Source organism: Haliotis asinina, chromosome 12 (assembly GCF_037392515.1).
Source record: "Haliotis asinina isolate JCU_RB_2024 chromosome 12, JCU_Hal_asi_v2, whole genome shotgun sequence".
In the NCBI taxonomy this organism is placed as follows: domain Eukaryota; kingdom Metazoa; phylum Mollusca; class Gastropoda; order Lepetellida; family Haliotidae; genus Haliotis; species Haliotis asinina.
This window is the reverse complement of record NC_090291.1, coordinates 37,748,699-37,764,932: the sequence shown is the minus strand read 5'-3', so window position 1 is coordinate 37,764,932 and position 16,234 is coordinate 37,748,699. Positions and strand designations below refer to the sequence as shown.

Sequence of the window (16,234 nt, the reverse complement as noted above, 5' to 3'; positions counted from 1 at the left end):
TGATACATAATTTGTATACAAAATTTGGAAACTAAATTTATTTCTCGCGGGGTAACCAATGAACTTCTTTCCTGATTCCTGAATATATGCCATTCTCCTATGAAGTCACGGTACAGGGAGACTATAAGACCAGGGATAATCTACATATACAATCTGTACATAGCCTGTATCTGTATCATATACAATCTGTATATAGCCTGTATCTGTATCATATACAATCTGTATATAGCCTGTATCTGTATCATATACAATCTGTATATAGCCTGTATCTGTATCATATACAATCTGTATATAGCCTGTATCTGTATCATATGCAATCACTATATAATCTCCTAAGCTGTAGATTATCCCTGATACAGTGTCACCTGTCACCTGTGTGCGAAACAGCACCTGGCCCGCTAGCCCATGGGTAGTGAAAATCATATCTGGCCAGTAAATCTCACTAGCCACTGACCTGACTGGCAAGTGAATTTTAACGGGGTCATTATGTAAACAGATCACTCTCTCCGACTTATTAGTTACAATACACTTTGACATCATGCAAGATTTTGGCCTGATCAAGATGTTCATCATATTACCGGTTTAATGATGACTTACTTGAACACGAACAAAATATTTCATACACGTGTTTTCTGATTTGTTTTTGGTGGTATTTTATCCCTCTGTAATTTCTTGCTTAGTTCCAGGCATAGCTAGCCCGACTGGCTCGCCAAATATGGAAACTATTCCGCTCACCGTCTGTCAGGTTTGCTCCATGTATTTTAGCCATTTCAAAATTGTATAAGCTGTAATAAATGTGATATTACGCTGTGCAATGTCTTGAGCTCCCCGTAACCGTATCTACACATGGGAGACCCCTGAAGGTCCCTGGGTAGAATAGGCCTCCAGCAACCCATGCTTGCCATAACAGGCGACTCTGCTTGTCATAAGAGGAGACTAACGGGGTTGGGTGGTCAGGCTCCCTAACTTGGTTGGCACATGTCATCAGTTCCCAATTGTGCAGATTGATGCTCATGCTGTTGATCACTGGTTTGTCTGACCCAGACTCGATAATGTACAGACCGCCGCCATATAGCTGGAATATTGCTGAGTGCTGCGTAAAACTAAAGTCATTCACTCTAAACATGGCAACATTTCATGTCAAAGGCCTAATCAGTATCAATGGTATGAATTCATTTCACTGACATCTAACTGTTATTAACATTATTTTAATGAACACATTAACAATTGTTTGATACATTATATATAGTGTCTGTAGGAAAGACCAAGTCGAGCCATCCCGGTGCTCATAGTGTCCACAGTAGGCTATGCACAGCATTATGTGTGGGAAGGATGCGACTCCGAACTCCAGACAGCGTTATCGAAATTGAATGGTTCCTTTCCGAACGGCGCAGTGAGTACGCGCTGATGTGGAGCATGTATCGACCTAACTATTTTACTCAGGTGTTTACCTACTACCTTACTTTCCACACTGATTATTCTGAGAGTACAGAATATTGATAAGACGGCCCTACACTGACAGTATGAGGGTCGCTGTTATAGGATGTGGGGCTGCGGGTCTCTGTGCCTTACGACTTCTCAAGGTACACCCGCAGGGTTTCAGTCCGGTGGGGTTCGAGCTTAGTGCAGATGTTGGGGGAACATGGAATTACACAGATAAAACCGGAACAGATGAGCGAGGCCTGCCGATTCAGTCTAGCATGTACAAGAATCTTCGGTGAGTCCATTATGACAGAGGCCATGTGATAGATTATATTATATCAGAGACCATATCAATTATATGGTCCTTGAGTATATGGTCTCTGATTATGGCAGATTAAAAGTATTGTTTAGTGAAATATTGACGTGGGTTCTGCCTGCAAGAGTTATTCTTCTTGAGTTAATCAGTTAGCACAGCTTATAGTAATTTATATTCAATATATTTTAACGAATGCCACAGTCAGGTAAATGAGGCAATCTGACCGCGTTTCACGTTCTGTTTCAGCCTACAAACCCGATTCAGCTCCATAACCGATAAGCACGCCCCCTTGTAATACGTTCAGACTTTTAAGGGAGACAACCACTGGCTAATCGCTGTGGCATCACAGCTGTTGTAACTTGATTTTGTTTCTAAAAGATATTTTGGTTGCAGTCTTTCGTCGAAAGATCCAATCTCATCCCACGTACGTATACAGAGGTTGCTTGTCATATCTTCTGACGAACGTTCCCACAGAGATTCGGACGTTCGTAGGACGATATGACAAGTAACCTTTGTGGGAAGAGAATGCGGTCTAAAGAGGAGTGTTTTATCCATGTTGTTATGAGTTGCGGTCTAGTGTTTTCCGTGCATACTGTATTTGGTGTATGAAACCTCTCCTGCCATCGATCAGTCAATAATTTATTATACATTGATTGGTAGGGAGAGTATATGTATACACCGTCGTAAGTGTATTTCAGCCATAAACACAAAGCCACGTGCAAACTGAAAACATTTGGGATATCTGTTAACAGACAGATCTAAAATCGTTCCATGTCGCTTGTTTGTTGTTTAACGCTGCGCTCAGCAATATTACAGCTATATGGCGATCTTTAAATAATTGAGTCTGGACCAGACAACCCGGTGAATTATACCATGAGTCTCTACGCATTTGGGAATCCATGACATGTGTTTACCCGATTTGTGCCATTGATTTGATTAGTAGATATTGACAATTTAAGAGAAACATTTGCACATGCTCTTTAACAATCTGCTTTTATATGTTAGTGCATTCCTAGGTCTACCAGTCGATATATAATTCATAGGAACGTGACTCTTAAGGAATGTCATTGTGCTATATTAAACTGATGTATACATCTGGTGATCTGTTACTATTCTCAAAAACCAAACAAATTGCGATATTTCAAAGTTTTGATCCTGACTTGTAAATCACAAACAATATGCACGTGAACCTGTCGTTTATCGACGTCCGTGTAAACTCCGCTCTGTCAAGGTGAAACGATACATCGTTATACTATCCTCATGATATATTCTACTTTGATCACTGAGTATATGACTGTATCGCTTTAGTACCAACCTGCCGAAGGAGATCATGGCATTCCCCGACTTCCCGTTCGATTCAAGTCTGCCGTCTTTCGTCCATCACACGGATGTCGCCGAATACCTTCGACGATACGCACGACATTTTGAACTTTACAAATTTATTAAGGTAGTAACGATATGATGATTTTCAAAGATTAAGGGCACTGTCGATGAATTTATGTATAAGTAGTTAAAGAATCAGATCTATCTACCAGTTTTAATTCATGTTGATTTGTGTATCATTTCGACAGTATTACAGCGCTGTAATTGTGGATTCGAACCAGACAGAACCAGTCTATTGCTGCCTTTTACTCTCAAGGTGTGTGTTTTGCGATGGGGGTAGCCGTGCCACGCTACAGACCCAGGTTCGAGTCCCCGTTCCCAGTGTCCCCTCCCGTGATATTGCTGGAATATTGCTAAAAGCGGCACAAAACCATACTGATTGACTTACTCATACTGAAATTGTAAGCCGGTATGACCTTTCTGTTATGCCATGCTTACACACCATGATGTACCCGGAATGTTGTTCAAAGCGATGGTTGACCAAATCACTTACTTTTAACACAAGATTAGTACCCCAGTTGGCCACAGGTTGCTCGTAACGTTACTGTCTGTCTACTTTATTTAGACTTACAAATTTCGTAATGCCCAGAAACCACAAGCTGCTCGCAACGTTATGGACTGTCTGTCTACTTTGTTTAGGGTTACGAATATCGAAGTTCTGCGAACGCTTTGTGAATGTGAATGAGACCCCAAGGTGTACTTGAATTAACTAACTGAACCATTCCGGATACATATGTGCGTTAACCTTAGAATAGTGTTTTAGGACCTTGTTTATGGTTGTTTATCTAGAAAAGAAACAAAGAAAAACATCGATTTGTTCGTCTCAAAGTTCTGGGAAATCATACAGTATGAGTTGTTGACGTATTGTTAAATAAAAATCTAGAACTATATGTACTTACGGATTCTTTACTATTGCCCTTGTTTTTTGCATGGAATGTTTTTTTTTGCGTGTAGTATAGAAGCTTTCACTATTCTGTACTGTGTGGATTTTAGTTCAAGACGGTGGTTGAACATGTTACACCCGTGTGTCAACCAAACACTCCTGCCGTCAAATGGAAGGTGACGTATTCTGAAGCAGACGATAGGAAGAAGCAGACGACAGAAGAGTTTGAATCTGTTATCGTCTGCAATGGGTACGTGTATAGACAGACAGACAGACAGACAGACAGATACTAGCTTGACGGTGTTCACTAGGCCTGAGTGTCAACATAAATTTAACTGACTCAAAACTGTGTTTTTACGATGACAAAATCAGACATGATTATTTTCGTCAAATGTCCATGATCGAAAAACTAAAACAACAAAACATAAACAGTTGATGTTTTCAGTGACATGAACTTATTATTAAATGAAAACATTTGAAAAAAAAAGATCAATTAGGAATAGGATTATGTGAAACCAAAGTGACATTTCTGACGAATAACAAGAATATATAACGTTGTGTATTTTAAGGCACTATTCCACCCCGCTGATACCGGACACCCCCGGGCTGGACGTGTTTGAGGGGGAGGTTCTTCACAGCCACAACTACAGGATACCTTCAGCCTTCAGGGGGAAGCGAGTGGTACTGCTCGGAGCCGGAGCCTCGGGGCAGGATATCGCCATTGACGTTAGCCCAGAAGCCAAAGAGGTATATGGGGTCTTTGTGGAACGTGGTACCTATATGCAACTAATGCAAATATTAAGCTGGACGTGGCAATCGTGTGACCGAGGAATGTGGTGAGAAAATAGTGGTTAATCTTGAATATTACCTGAAGCTGAAGGGTGCCATTGACTATCTCAAAAATAGTGAATTCGCCAGTTTGTAGTTACAAGTGCTTTGAATGTCATTTTTAGAAGATGGAGAGTCAGATAAGGACATACGTTATTGATGAACATCTTCTATATTCAGGTAGTGCGACGTTTTGATACAGATTCTTGCAGGGATACTTGCTTGACAACTATAGAAGAATGTGTATCGAAACGTCTTATCACTTGAATAAAGAAGATGTTCATCTACAAAGTTTGTCCTTATCGGAAGTAATTTTCCACCATACGCTGGTTTATTTATGAATTGTTTGGTAATGGTGGAGATAAATATGTTTTTTTAAATGTAATCATATCGTCTTATGTATATTCTCTGTAATTTTTGTTCCCAATGCAAAGTTCTACATCCACATGCTCTCTGAAAACAACTTGGCCCAAATTATTTTACAGGTATTCCTAAGCAGCAGAAAGGCGCCATTACAATGTCCGTTGCCGGAAAACGTCCATCTAGTTCCTGGAATAAAGCGTTTAAAGGAAAGATCAGTTGTTTTCGAGAACGGCCAGGAAGCTACGATTGACACTCTTCTCTTCTGCACTGGTTATCAGTACACCTTCCCTTTCCTTGACCCCAAAGTTGGGGTCAAGGTCGACGGAGATCAGCGAGTTACTCCCCTTTACAAGCATCTAGTTCATTCCAAGTTTCCATCTTTGTTCTTGGTTGGTTTGTGTAAAACTGTATGCCCTTTCCCACAATTCCACATTCAGATAAGTACCGTGATATCCATCCTTAGCGGAAATGTTCAACTGCCATCAAAAGAAGAGATGGAGGAGGATGAAGCCAATGATCTTGCTGCTCGCATGGCACGTGGGTTGCCAAGGAGACACGCGCATCAGATGGGTCCTCACCAATGGGAATACCATGGCCAGCTGGCACAGCTAGGCGGGTTCCAAGATCCGATACCAGCCAACGTGAAAAACATTTATGATTATGTACATCGAACAAGGATAAAGAATTTAATCGGATATAAGAAAGAAAAATATGTCCGTGTTGGAAACGATAACTTTCATGTTGAGAGATAAGTGTTAAGGGAATGTGTTAATATGTTTAACATTTATATAACTGCAAATGTCTTACCAGAGACTATTGCAGGGAAGACGTGTGACGAACTATGAAACCTCCAGTGTAATATCTGAGCAATGTATCTACCTCGAGAAATAAAGTGATGGATATTCTATACACAGTACTGGATCATGTTATGCTAAAACCTTTGCAATTACTCTAAGAACATATACAATCGATGCCTATATATGTAGGATGATACATTTTAAATATACTTGCATTGTGGACCGATGACCGCTATCGCTGAATTTATTTGTCAGTCTTTTCTTAAACTGATTGAAACATAGAGATTATTGCCAGCACAAGCACACAGTTTTTTGTTGAGACCTTCAATCTTCTAAATATATTTAGGTGTGTTTTCCCCATGAACCTCACGAGATTCCATCCTGGGCCTAGATTTTCGAAGCTCTTTTGGCGCTAGGATAGTTGTAAGGTAATGTTAATGTATGGCACTGATGACTATCTTATCGCTACGAGAATTTCGAAAATCATTCCTGGTTCCTGGTCTTAAACTGAAAATTGAGAACTTCATCATATTGAGTCAACGCATCAATTCAACTTTTGTGTGATTCTTTAGCTCCAAATAATGAATTTGTCAGAGTAGTTTTTTAATTACAGGACTCTTATCTGTCAGGTGAAGTTTGATTATATATACGTCACTTGAATGAAGGTGACTTACTTGAGATTGCGTAATGTGCGTCAGTAGTTTAACAAATATTGTGTCATGAAATGACACGACTACAAACTGGACAAATATTCAAACTAAATTATAGCAATCAACAGCATTCATTACTGAATATATGTAAGAACAAACTAGATTTGAATGACTGAAGATGGTTAGTGGCTGATGCCATCCTTGCTATCATCACCATCAGTGCAGCGAGGGTGACTAGTAAACCCTATAGCTCACGTTTCAACTACAATTACACGTCACCTTTGACGATAAGCCTTGTTGAGTTTAATAATCCTGGGCCTAGAGTTTCGAAGCTCTCTTAGCGCTAATATAGTCGTAAGTTAATGTTAATGTATGTCACTTGCGACTATCCTAGCGATAAGAGAGCTTCGGAAAGCTGGGCACTGATGTGTTAGTAATGCTTCCAGTTCAGTTGAGCCTTCAAAAACATTCGTTGCACAATAGTGCATGTGTCCAAAAAGACACCAACTAATATCGTTTACTCAGATATCAACATTTAATAAAATGCCTGTGTAATAAGATATAAGTTATGTCAGAACCATATATGCCACTTTCATCATGTCAATTAATATAGACAGCGCAGTCTGTTGCGGCAGAGGCGATTGTGACGTCAAAACTGTGAATCATTATGACATCATACATGAAGCGATAATACACTAGTGTAATATCGCCGTAAAATATTACACTGCAGTATTTTCCACGGGCGAGTAATAAATCACGATTGAATGAGCCACGATCTGAACTCCATGGAGCATATCTGGGACCTATAAAACTAATGGCATCAAAGGGACCCTCCTCTACAGAACCTGTCCCAGTTGAAAGCTTTACTCGAGGAGTGGCGTAGACTGCTCCTTCAGATGATCAGCCGGCTGGCAGGGGGTATGAGGAGAGTACTGGCTGTCATACAGTCACATAAAGGGTACACTCACTATTGACCTTGAATTGTGTAAGACACACAAAATAACATTTTGAATGTTCACATTCCCCAATAAAGTCAACATTAAACATTCCGGGGTCATACTTCTATAGACATGGGTTTGTATGTAAATAAGCATGTATTATTTAAAAAAAACGATGTTCAATTATTATCATAAAAGCAATAGGAATTCCAATCATCTTGTCGTTTTTTCAAGAACTACCAATATCCAATTCGGACACACTTTTTTCTGGGTTATTCACTATTCACTTATAAATATAATCAACAAAACCCTTTCAACATTAATAAGAAATCTCTGCTGACAGGCAGAGTCTACTGCAAAGTTCTGACTATATCTTGAGTGTGTACTTGTTTCAGCACTATTGCAGCTGCACATGTACAATATTGTTTGAAAACAAATCTAATCTGGACCAGACAACCCAGTGATTATTACTATGCGATACGAAGTAAACAAATCGAATCTGGATCAGACAATCGAAGTGGCGGGCGTATCCCGCCCCACCGGTGGCACCCCTCATAAATATTTGCTAAGTCTTTGTTCGCTCGAAATAATTCAAGAACGTATGGTACAAGTCAACTGGGAAGTTGCATCGGATCGGTTTTGTCACTGAAGCACGTTTAAATATGTGAGTGCGCTGCACTAAGTTTACTATGTAGGTAAAAAAACCCAGACAAACTTGAAAATGAGTACGACAACGTCCGTGGTCTTCGGAGGAGTGGCGACGGTCGTAACGTTAATACGGCATAACGTCGGGGCCACGTGTGTGCTTAAGACCATTGTGGGTTCAACATACCTGTTCTCAGTATTGTAATAGCTCTCCCAGCTGCAAGATCACGCGTGGTGGAGATAAGATAACGTATGTAAGTTACCATCACGGTTTCGCTTCTATGACACAGCGAAACGTCGGATACAACCTGGCGGATATTTTGATTGGAGATAAGCCTATGGTATATCGCTGAAGACAAGCAAGTACGAGGTAGGTCATTATTGACAGACATGATGTTATTTATAGTCTAGTGGTTCAGGGCAGATCAAGTGTTATGCTGCATGGCGCATGGTGTTGAAACGACCATCTGTCAGTGAGTTTTACTTTGCTCTTAGCAATATTCCAAGAACTTCACGACTGGGGACATCAGAAATGGGCTTCACTCATTGTACCTATGTGAGGAATCGAACGTTTTTGTCAGAGGCTGTATAGTGTCTGCTTGCCATGCCATGTTCGATTCCGCACGTGATTGCAGTGTGTGAAGCCCACTTCAGGAACAAAACAATTCTTCCCATTTTGAGTGTCCCCAGTCTTAATACTGCTGTCTGAAAGCAGTGTAGAACCACATTCAGTGACTCAAAGCACCACATGAACAAGCTCCACCACAACTCAAAGTGAGCTCGCCATTTCCCCCATAAAGATCACACGCATGCATGGAGATGTATGCTGTTAACAGAACAGCACAAGTGAAATGTGTGACATGAATATTTCCAACCAGATGCAGGTTTTCGTGGTCCTGCTTACCAGGCGAAATTTTGGTTTTAGCGGGATTAGAGATATGTGGCTGGACAGTATGACAGTAGATCCGTGGAGGTCCGGGGTAGAATATTATTTTCCTGTACCCCATGCTTGTCGTAAGAGGTGATTAACGGGATCGTGGTCAGACTCTCTGACTTGGTTGACACATGTCATCAGTTTCCAGTTGCGCAGTTCGATGCTCATGTTGTTGATCACTGAATTGTCTGGTCGAGACTCGATTGTTTACAGACCGCCAGGTGACAGGCATTCCTTATAGCTGAAAGCGGCGTAAAACTAACCTCACTCACTCATTTATTCACTGTAGGGTGAGCAGAGGTACTGCTCACAGTTTAGCTGTTAAAGATCAGTTATATAATTATGATCTAACTGGACAAATGTCCACTTACTAAGGACTATATATGATCTACTACTCAAAGGAAGTTCTAAAGTACCGGTATTAGCATGCACTGGTTGCATCAAACAATAGTATATTTGTATAAGGCTCGATTGTGCCCCAGTTGCTAGCTGACGTTTTCATGTCAAAGTTGTTGGTAATATCCACTTAATTATACAATGCAGGTCGCGTCATTAGCACAAGGCTGATTTGTATGTTATCATGTAGTTTCTTGTGCAGCCGTGCAATGCTTAACAATGTACTTAATTCCGATAGTAAACAGCTTGAACCCATCGATTCCACACCCCTTGTTTTCACCTTAAGATCGTGTAGCATAATAGAAAGTCACAGAGCCTTGTTTTAAACGTTAGTCGGGGCGAAAAGTCACTGACTCGTAATGCTGTTCGCTTAACGTTTGCCACACGATTACATGAATGGTCTGTCGAAAAGTACCAGCGTGCACCTGCAGACGATGGATAACCTGACCGATGTTTCGTAAGATCTGTCTTACTGTATTAACGTGTTTTAGGCCTGCCGAGTTCACCCAAAGACGCTTTCATTCATTGTTTCTACCCAGAAATATGCCGATACGAGTGGCCGTGATCGGCGCTGGTGCGGGTGGACTTTGTGCCATGCGGCACCTGTTGGCCAGACCGGACGTGTTTGACGGGGTCTGTTTTGAACAGTGTCCGATAGTTGGAGGGACATGGGTGTACACAGACAGAGTTGGAACTGATGAATACGGACTTCCAGTACACTCCAGCATGTACAAAAACCTCAGGTGTGTGCTGAAGACTTAGAGAAATCTTTTGATATACAATATATTTCAATTTGAAAATTTGGTAAGCCACAGTGAAATGGAATAAACCCAGCATTGATATTGATCAACATTTATCTGCATGGCTTTAATGGTGTTGTATTTACATTCTATGAACCACGTGAGCACATCAAAGCACATCACCTCCATCCATTGTATTTGGACAATATTCTGACCATTACATACCTGTGTGGATATGGGTAAAAGTATGTACCCAGTACCCTTTCCAGGGTTCGCATTGTAAAAGCAGTCTTAGCTAAGGAGACTGTAACTCCCATATCTTAACAAAGACTTAAGGCAGTCGTAGCACTAAGGTGACAGTAGCTGCAATACCTTAACATAGACTTAACGCAGTCGTAGAACTAAGGTCACCGTAGCTTCTATACCTTAATATTTACTTAATGCAGTCGTAGCACTAAGGTGACATTAGCTGCAATACCTTAACATTTACTTAATGCAGTCGTAGAACTAAGGTCACCGTAGCTTCTATACCTTAACGTGGACTTAATGCAGTCGTAGAACTAAGGTCACCATAGCTTCTATACCTTAATATTTACTTAATGCAGTCGTAGCACTAAGGTGACAGTAGCTGTAATACCTTAACATAGACTTAATGCAGTCATAGAACTAAGGTCACCGTAGCTTCTATACCCCAATATTTACTTAATGTAGTTGTAGCACTAAGGTGACAGTAGCTGCAATACCTTATCATTTACTTAATGCAGTCGTAGAACTAAGGTCACCGTAGCTGCAATACCTTAACATGGACTTAATGCAGTCGTAGAACTAAGGTCACCGTAGCTTCTATACCTTAACATGGACTTAATGCAGTCATAGAACTAAGGTCTCCGTAGCTTCTATACCTTAACATAGACTTAATGCAGTCGTAGCGATAAGGATGTTTTCTACCGCAGCACCTTTCCAACAACCTTCACACTGCTGTCATAATAAGTTATGAAGGTGAAGGTTACCGCTTGTACTAAATGTTGTGAAATGTTCTTGTTTTAGGACAAATCTGCCAAAAGAAGTAATGGCATTTCCTGACTTCCCTTTCAAGGATAATTTACCATCATTTGTATTTCACCAAGAGGTCCTGCAGTATTTGCAAGACTACAGCGACCACTTCAATGTCACAGACAAAATCAAGGTACAGTTGCTGGAAATAGGTTTACTGTTTATTCACATGGCAGGTTTTACTTCAGATATCTATTTCCTTTTTGAAATTTAAAATGTTTTAGCTATAATTTACAATATGAAGGAAATATATGGTGAGTAAATATCTTATGCTAGAATTGTTTTTCCCTACACATAATGCACACTGCACACACATCCAGGACATGTAGCAGCATGTCAGATTGTTATTGGTAGCTTGTTGCAAATTCTGAAACATACCCACCATCATGTAGGACATGTCCAGTGGTCTATTACTTCTGAATACTCATGAAGACCTATGTTACAACAGGTCTCCACAATCTTAGTTTGATCCCCCGACTAATGGGATCGGGTGGTCAGGCTTGCTGACTTGGTTGACATGTCATTGGTCCCCAACTGCCCTGATCGATGCTCATGTTGTTGATCACTGGATTGACTTGGTTGACATATGTCATTGTATCCTAATTGTGTGTACAGACAATCAAAAGTGGGATTTGAACCAGGAATGATCAGAAGCATCTCAGTATCTAGTAACTTGGCCCCTCATGGCACCTAACATTATGAAATCACCAACATTCGACCATGATGAACACTGCATACAGAAACAACAAATCAGGTTTATGTCCTGAAGATATTAGATCTGGTTAGGATATTTTTGAAGCCAAAAAATATTCCAACAATGCCTTTTTGTTATTTCCATTTGCAGTTTCAGACCAGAGTAGATAGTGTTCGTCCTTTGAAGAGTAACAACTCAGAACCAAAGTGGGAAGTGCAGTATTGCAATGTCTTCAGCCAAACAAAGAAACAGACGGAATTGTTTGATGCTGTCATTGTTTGCAATGGGTAGGTATATCATGTGGTACTCGATGTATGTTGTCAACATCCATGAGTGGGTGGCCGTTTGTTAAAATGAGTGAGTGAGTTTTTTTTACGTCACATCCAGCAATATTCCAGTTATAAGGAGCTGTTCAGAGAGCCAGCAGTGTGAAATGCTGGATGCAGTAGAACCATACTTGGACACCATTTATACAAAAGTTGTGGTGTATAAAATACAAATAATGAACAAATCATCAAAAGTGAACTGATATACACCAAAACAGAACAAAATTCACCAAAATAGGAATATAAACTGCAACAATATCCTCTAAAACTGAAACAAACTCGCTGTAATGCAAACCTAATCGTTTGAAATGGAAACAAAACTTGCACCCGAGAACTGACACTGAGCATACAAAACAGCAGTCAGAGCACCCAAAAACCTCAGTCATGGCATCCTGAAATGGCATAAATATTGTCAAAGATGGCAGAGAGCGGAGATGAACAGGCTTTCGTCAGTAATGTTTTGCGTCACTATGAGTTTAATCTTGAAAATTTGATATTGGGATAAAGCACGTCAATCTGCTATTGTAGTAAGCTCCAAATCTATGTTCTCGGTGTTAGGCTTGTGATTCTAACTATGTTCCTGAGATATCTTCAGAGTTTAGGTTAAATTCCGAGAAGTGGACATGACTAAAGACGACATGACACAAAAGATAATCTTCTGTGTGACCTTTCTATGGATTCCCTGTCCACATAACCAAAGAGGTTAACCCCGTCAGCAAGCTGACATGGTAAGGACGTCCCCTGTGGGAGGACTCCACTCCCTGCTACAAGTGCATCACATGTGCATCAACCTTTTTTAAACAAACACCAATTTAATAAGAAGTTGCAGTGGGTAAATTTGAAATGTAGTGAAAATCATGATTACTTTGCTTCAGGCATTATTCTATTCCCTTGGTCCCAGACATTCCCGGTCTGGACAAGTTCAAGGGTCGTGTGCTCCACAGCCATGACTATCGGGAGCCAGATGCCTTCAAACAGAAGCGTGTGGTTTGTCTTGGTGCTCAGTCGTCAGGCATGGACATAATGGTGGAACTCAGCACTGTGGCTCAGACAGTAAGTCATATTCATTTGTTGTCAAATGCCACACTCAGCAATGTTCCCGCTACAAGGACCACCCAATCCAGTGATCAACATCATGAGCATTGATCTAAACAATTGGGATATGATGGTATGTGTCAAACAAGTCAGTAATTCAGACGGATTCTGTATAACAACATTTAGTTGATTATTGTTATATTTTCAGGCCATACCAATGTTATTTCTTGTTTTTGCAGATGTGCTTGTCATATTTGTTCAAGATAAGGAAAGAACATTTCCCTGCTCCAAACATAAACTTACAAGAAAATGTTTTCAGATTTTTTTTTGGCCCATATACGTCATGAATTGCCCAGAGAAAATATTAAGAAGGAATATTACTTTGATTGGTGGTTTTGTTTCTATCTATTTTATGCTCCAGACAAACAATCGTAAAACAAGAAACAAAACTGGTGTGGTATGGCCTTATAAGTAAATTGGTTATTATCAGAAAGAAAACTGTTGGTCTTCAGGACAAGTCAACATAGATTGTCCATCTCAACGTCTCAACTACTGTTTCTAGTGTGTATGTGCTGGGAAGAGGTTTTGCACCATATGACCACCGACTACTCAACATGTGCTTGTCCCTTCATGAGTTGATACCAGTGTATCTATTCTCTGAAAACCTACAGGATATTGTAATGGAGTCATTGTCTACTCAACATGTGCTTGTTATGATATCATTGACAGGGAGGTTTTTCAGTTATACATGAAAACAGTGAGTTTTTCCCCCAGAATTCTGGTATTGTGTAAGAATGTAACTATAGCTTCTGCAGGGACAAATACATTCTCATGAAACTGCATTTGTTTTACGACAGTCAAATGGTCCATTTGATAGATGAGAGTTCTTATATGGGCATGCATGGGTTGAAGTGGTTGTTAACAAATATGTTGGATTTAACTTTTGACCTTTGACAAGAGAGTGCCATTTTTTCATGAAGACCATCCCCAACTTACTCTTCATGATCTAAAATTCCCAATAAATTCATTTTATTGGGTGAGACAAAACAGTGTGAGTAAGTTTAGTATTTCACTTAATATTTTTAGCAGTGTTCTAGCAATATCATAGTGTGGAGAATCAAACCAGGGTCTTTAGTGTGATGAGTTAACTCTTCAACTTCTTGCATAACCCCTCCTCCTTTTGTGAAAAGTAGAGTTTATGGCTTACTACGAGGAATATTTCCTTTTGTAGATATACTTTTAGGTAGATGTACTGAGTCAGTTAAGTGTTTTCACTAATGACATGCATTGCCAGCAGTTGCAAAGTAACTTCCTGATTTGTCAATCCCTAATAAGTTACCACAATGTACTATTTTTTACTGTGCCTTTAAGAAAACAAATATCGCAGTTACAAATATATTTATTATGATAACTAAAGCTGAATTAGGAAGAAATGACTATGTAAGTCTTGTCTGTTTTAGGTGTTCATCAGTCATAACAAGGCCCCGCTTACATCCAAACTGCCCTCCAACGTAGAACAGAAGCCTGGGATAGTCCGCTTCACGGAAGATTCGGTCATCTTCTCAAACGAGGATGAACAAAAGATTGACTCTGTTGTTTTCTGCACTGGATACAAATACACCTTCCCTTTTCTGTCTGAATCTTGCAATCTCAAGATAGAAAATGAAAGAGTTACCCCCCTTTACAAGCATCTAATCCATACAGAATTCCCAACACTGTCTTTTATAGGAATTTGCAAAGTTGTCTGCCCCTTCCCACAGTTCCATTTTCAAGTTCTAGTCGCTCTGTCAGTATTAGATGGGTCCTTGAAGTTGCCATCACAGAATGACATGAACCAAGACATAGAGAAGGACTACCAACATCGACTGTCTCAAGGACTGCTCCCTAGATACGCCCATCACATGGGCCCCAGGCAGTGGGCATACAATGATGAGCTTGCTGATATGGCCCAATGTCCGAGGTTGGATCAACAAGTGATGGAGCTTTATAACACAGTGCATGAGTGGAGGGCAAGAGATGCAGCCACATACAAGAAAATGAATGTTACACTAGAGAAAGCCTGACTCTTCCACAGCTGTGAATAAGTCAGTGGTATTAAATGATATAGCGTTTCAAATCCAGGGAATGTCTGTGATCCTTTTCAATACATATTTTATAAATGCTGCTTGATTCATTTTATGATGTAAAAATGGTATATGACATTCAGGTATGCATGTACATACACAGAATATTTACTCTAGTCCTTTTACATGATCAAATAATGTATCTTACTGATATAAAATGTTACTGTTATTGAGTTTCTGTTTGCGTTTTGATTGAGCTTTCATTCACCCTTTGTGAGAACAGAACACTTGTTGGCAGTGAGTAGGTTCACAAGCAGAATCACCTGGACAGAAATATAGAGTCAGTAATTTTCTTTATCTGTATCAATAGTGAGTGAGTTAGCGAGTCTGACCACCCGATCCCGTTTGTGTTCTCTTATGACAAGCATGGTTTACTGAAGATCAATATTCTAACCCGGACCTTCATATATCTGGGATATTGCTACAACTAAACTCACTCAGTCACTGATCTATATCTAAGAATTAAAGTCCAACATTTAAGGGACTGATAGCATGAGCAAATATCCTCACTATCCGAGACCTACTAGCCCAAATTGAGCCCTATTGAGCGAGTATAGTGATATCACAGTATGGGACCTCATAAATGGGTTTCATACATTGTACCCAAGTGGGCAATTAAACCTGGGTCTTCAGTGTTATGAGAGTCTGCTTTAACCACGAGGCTACCTTATAGCCCATTCTCCTAGGCTGAAAAGTTCACACATTGTA

General features: G+C 40.1%; 2 protein-coding genes across 2 annotated transcripts; both read left to right on the top strand.

Moving 5' to 3' along the window:
* Positions 1-1,343: 1,343 nt before the first annotated feature.
* LOC137257687 (uncharacterized) lies at positions 1,344-6,108 on the top strand. The gene is made up of 5 exons (XM_067795062.1): positions 1,344-1,717; positions 3,047-3,185; positions 4,115-4,254; positions 4,574-4,751; positions 5,318-6,108. The coding sequence occupies exons 1-5, from the start codon at positions 1,524-1,526 to the stop codon at positions 5,945-5,947; spliced, it is 1,281 nt and encodes a 426-aa protein (XP_067651163.1). The 5' UTR covers positions 1,344-1,523; the 3' UTR covers positions 5,948-6,108.
* A 3,843-nt stretch (positions 6,109-9,951) lies between these two features.
* Positions 9,952-15,699, top strand: LOC137257862 (uncharacterized). Its single transcript, XM_067795349.1, has 5 exons — positions 9,952-10,298; positions 11,343-11,481; positions 12,193-12,329; positions 13,244-13,421; positions 14,864-15,699. Exons 1-5 carry the CDS (start codon positions 10,006-10,008, stop codon positions 15,464-15,466), a joined length of 1,350 nt encoding a protein of 449 aa, XP_067651450.1. The 5' UTR covers positions 9,952-10,005; the 3' UTR covers positions 15,467-15,699.
* Positions 15,700-16,234: the final 535 nt, after the last annotated feature.

Bases quoted from the DNA above. Each gene is read 5' to 3' on its own strand.
- LOC137257687 (XM_067795062.1), top strand. From the start codon at position 1,524: ATGAGGGTCGCTGTTATAGGATGTGGGGCTGCGGGTCTCTGTGCCTTA. The intron at 3,186-4,114 runs GTAGTAACGATA...TGTGGATTTTAG, and splicing joins AACTTTACAAATTTATTAAG to TTCAAGACGGTGGTTGAACA. The intron at 4,255-4,573 runs GTACGTGTATAG...GTGTATTTTAAG, and splicing joins TCTGTTATCGTCTGCAATGG to GCACTATTCCACCCCGCTGA.
- LOC137257862 (XM_067795349.1), top strand. From the start codon at position 10,006: ATGTTTCGTAAGATCTGTCTTACTGTATTAACGTGTTTTAGGCCTGCC. The intron at 11,482-12,192 runs GTACAGTTGCTG...TTCCATTTGCAG, and splicing joins ATGTCACAGACAAAATCAAG to TTTCAGACCAGAGTAGATAG. The intron at 12,330-13,243 runs GTAGGTATATCA...ACTTTGCTTCAG, and splicing joins GCTGTCATTGTTTGCAATGG to GCATTATTCTATTCCCTTGG.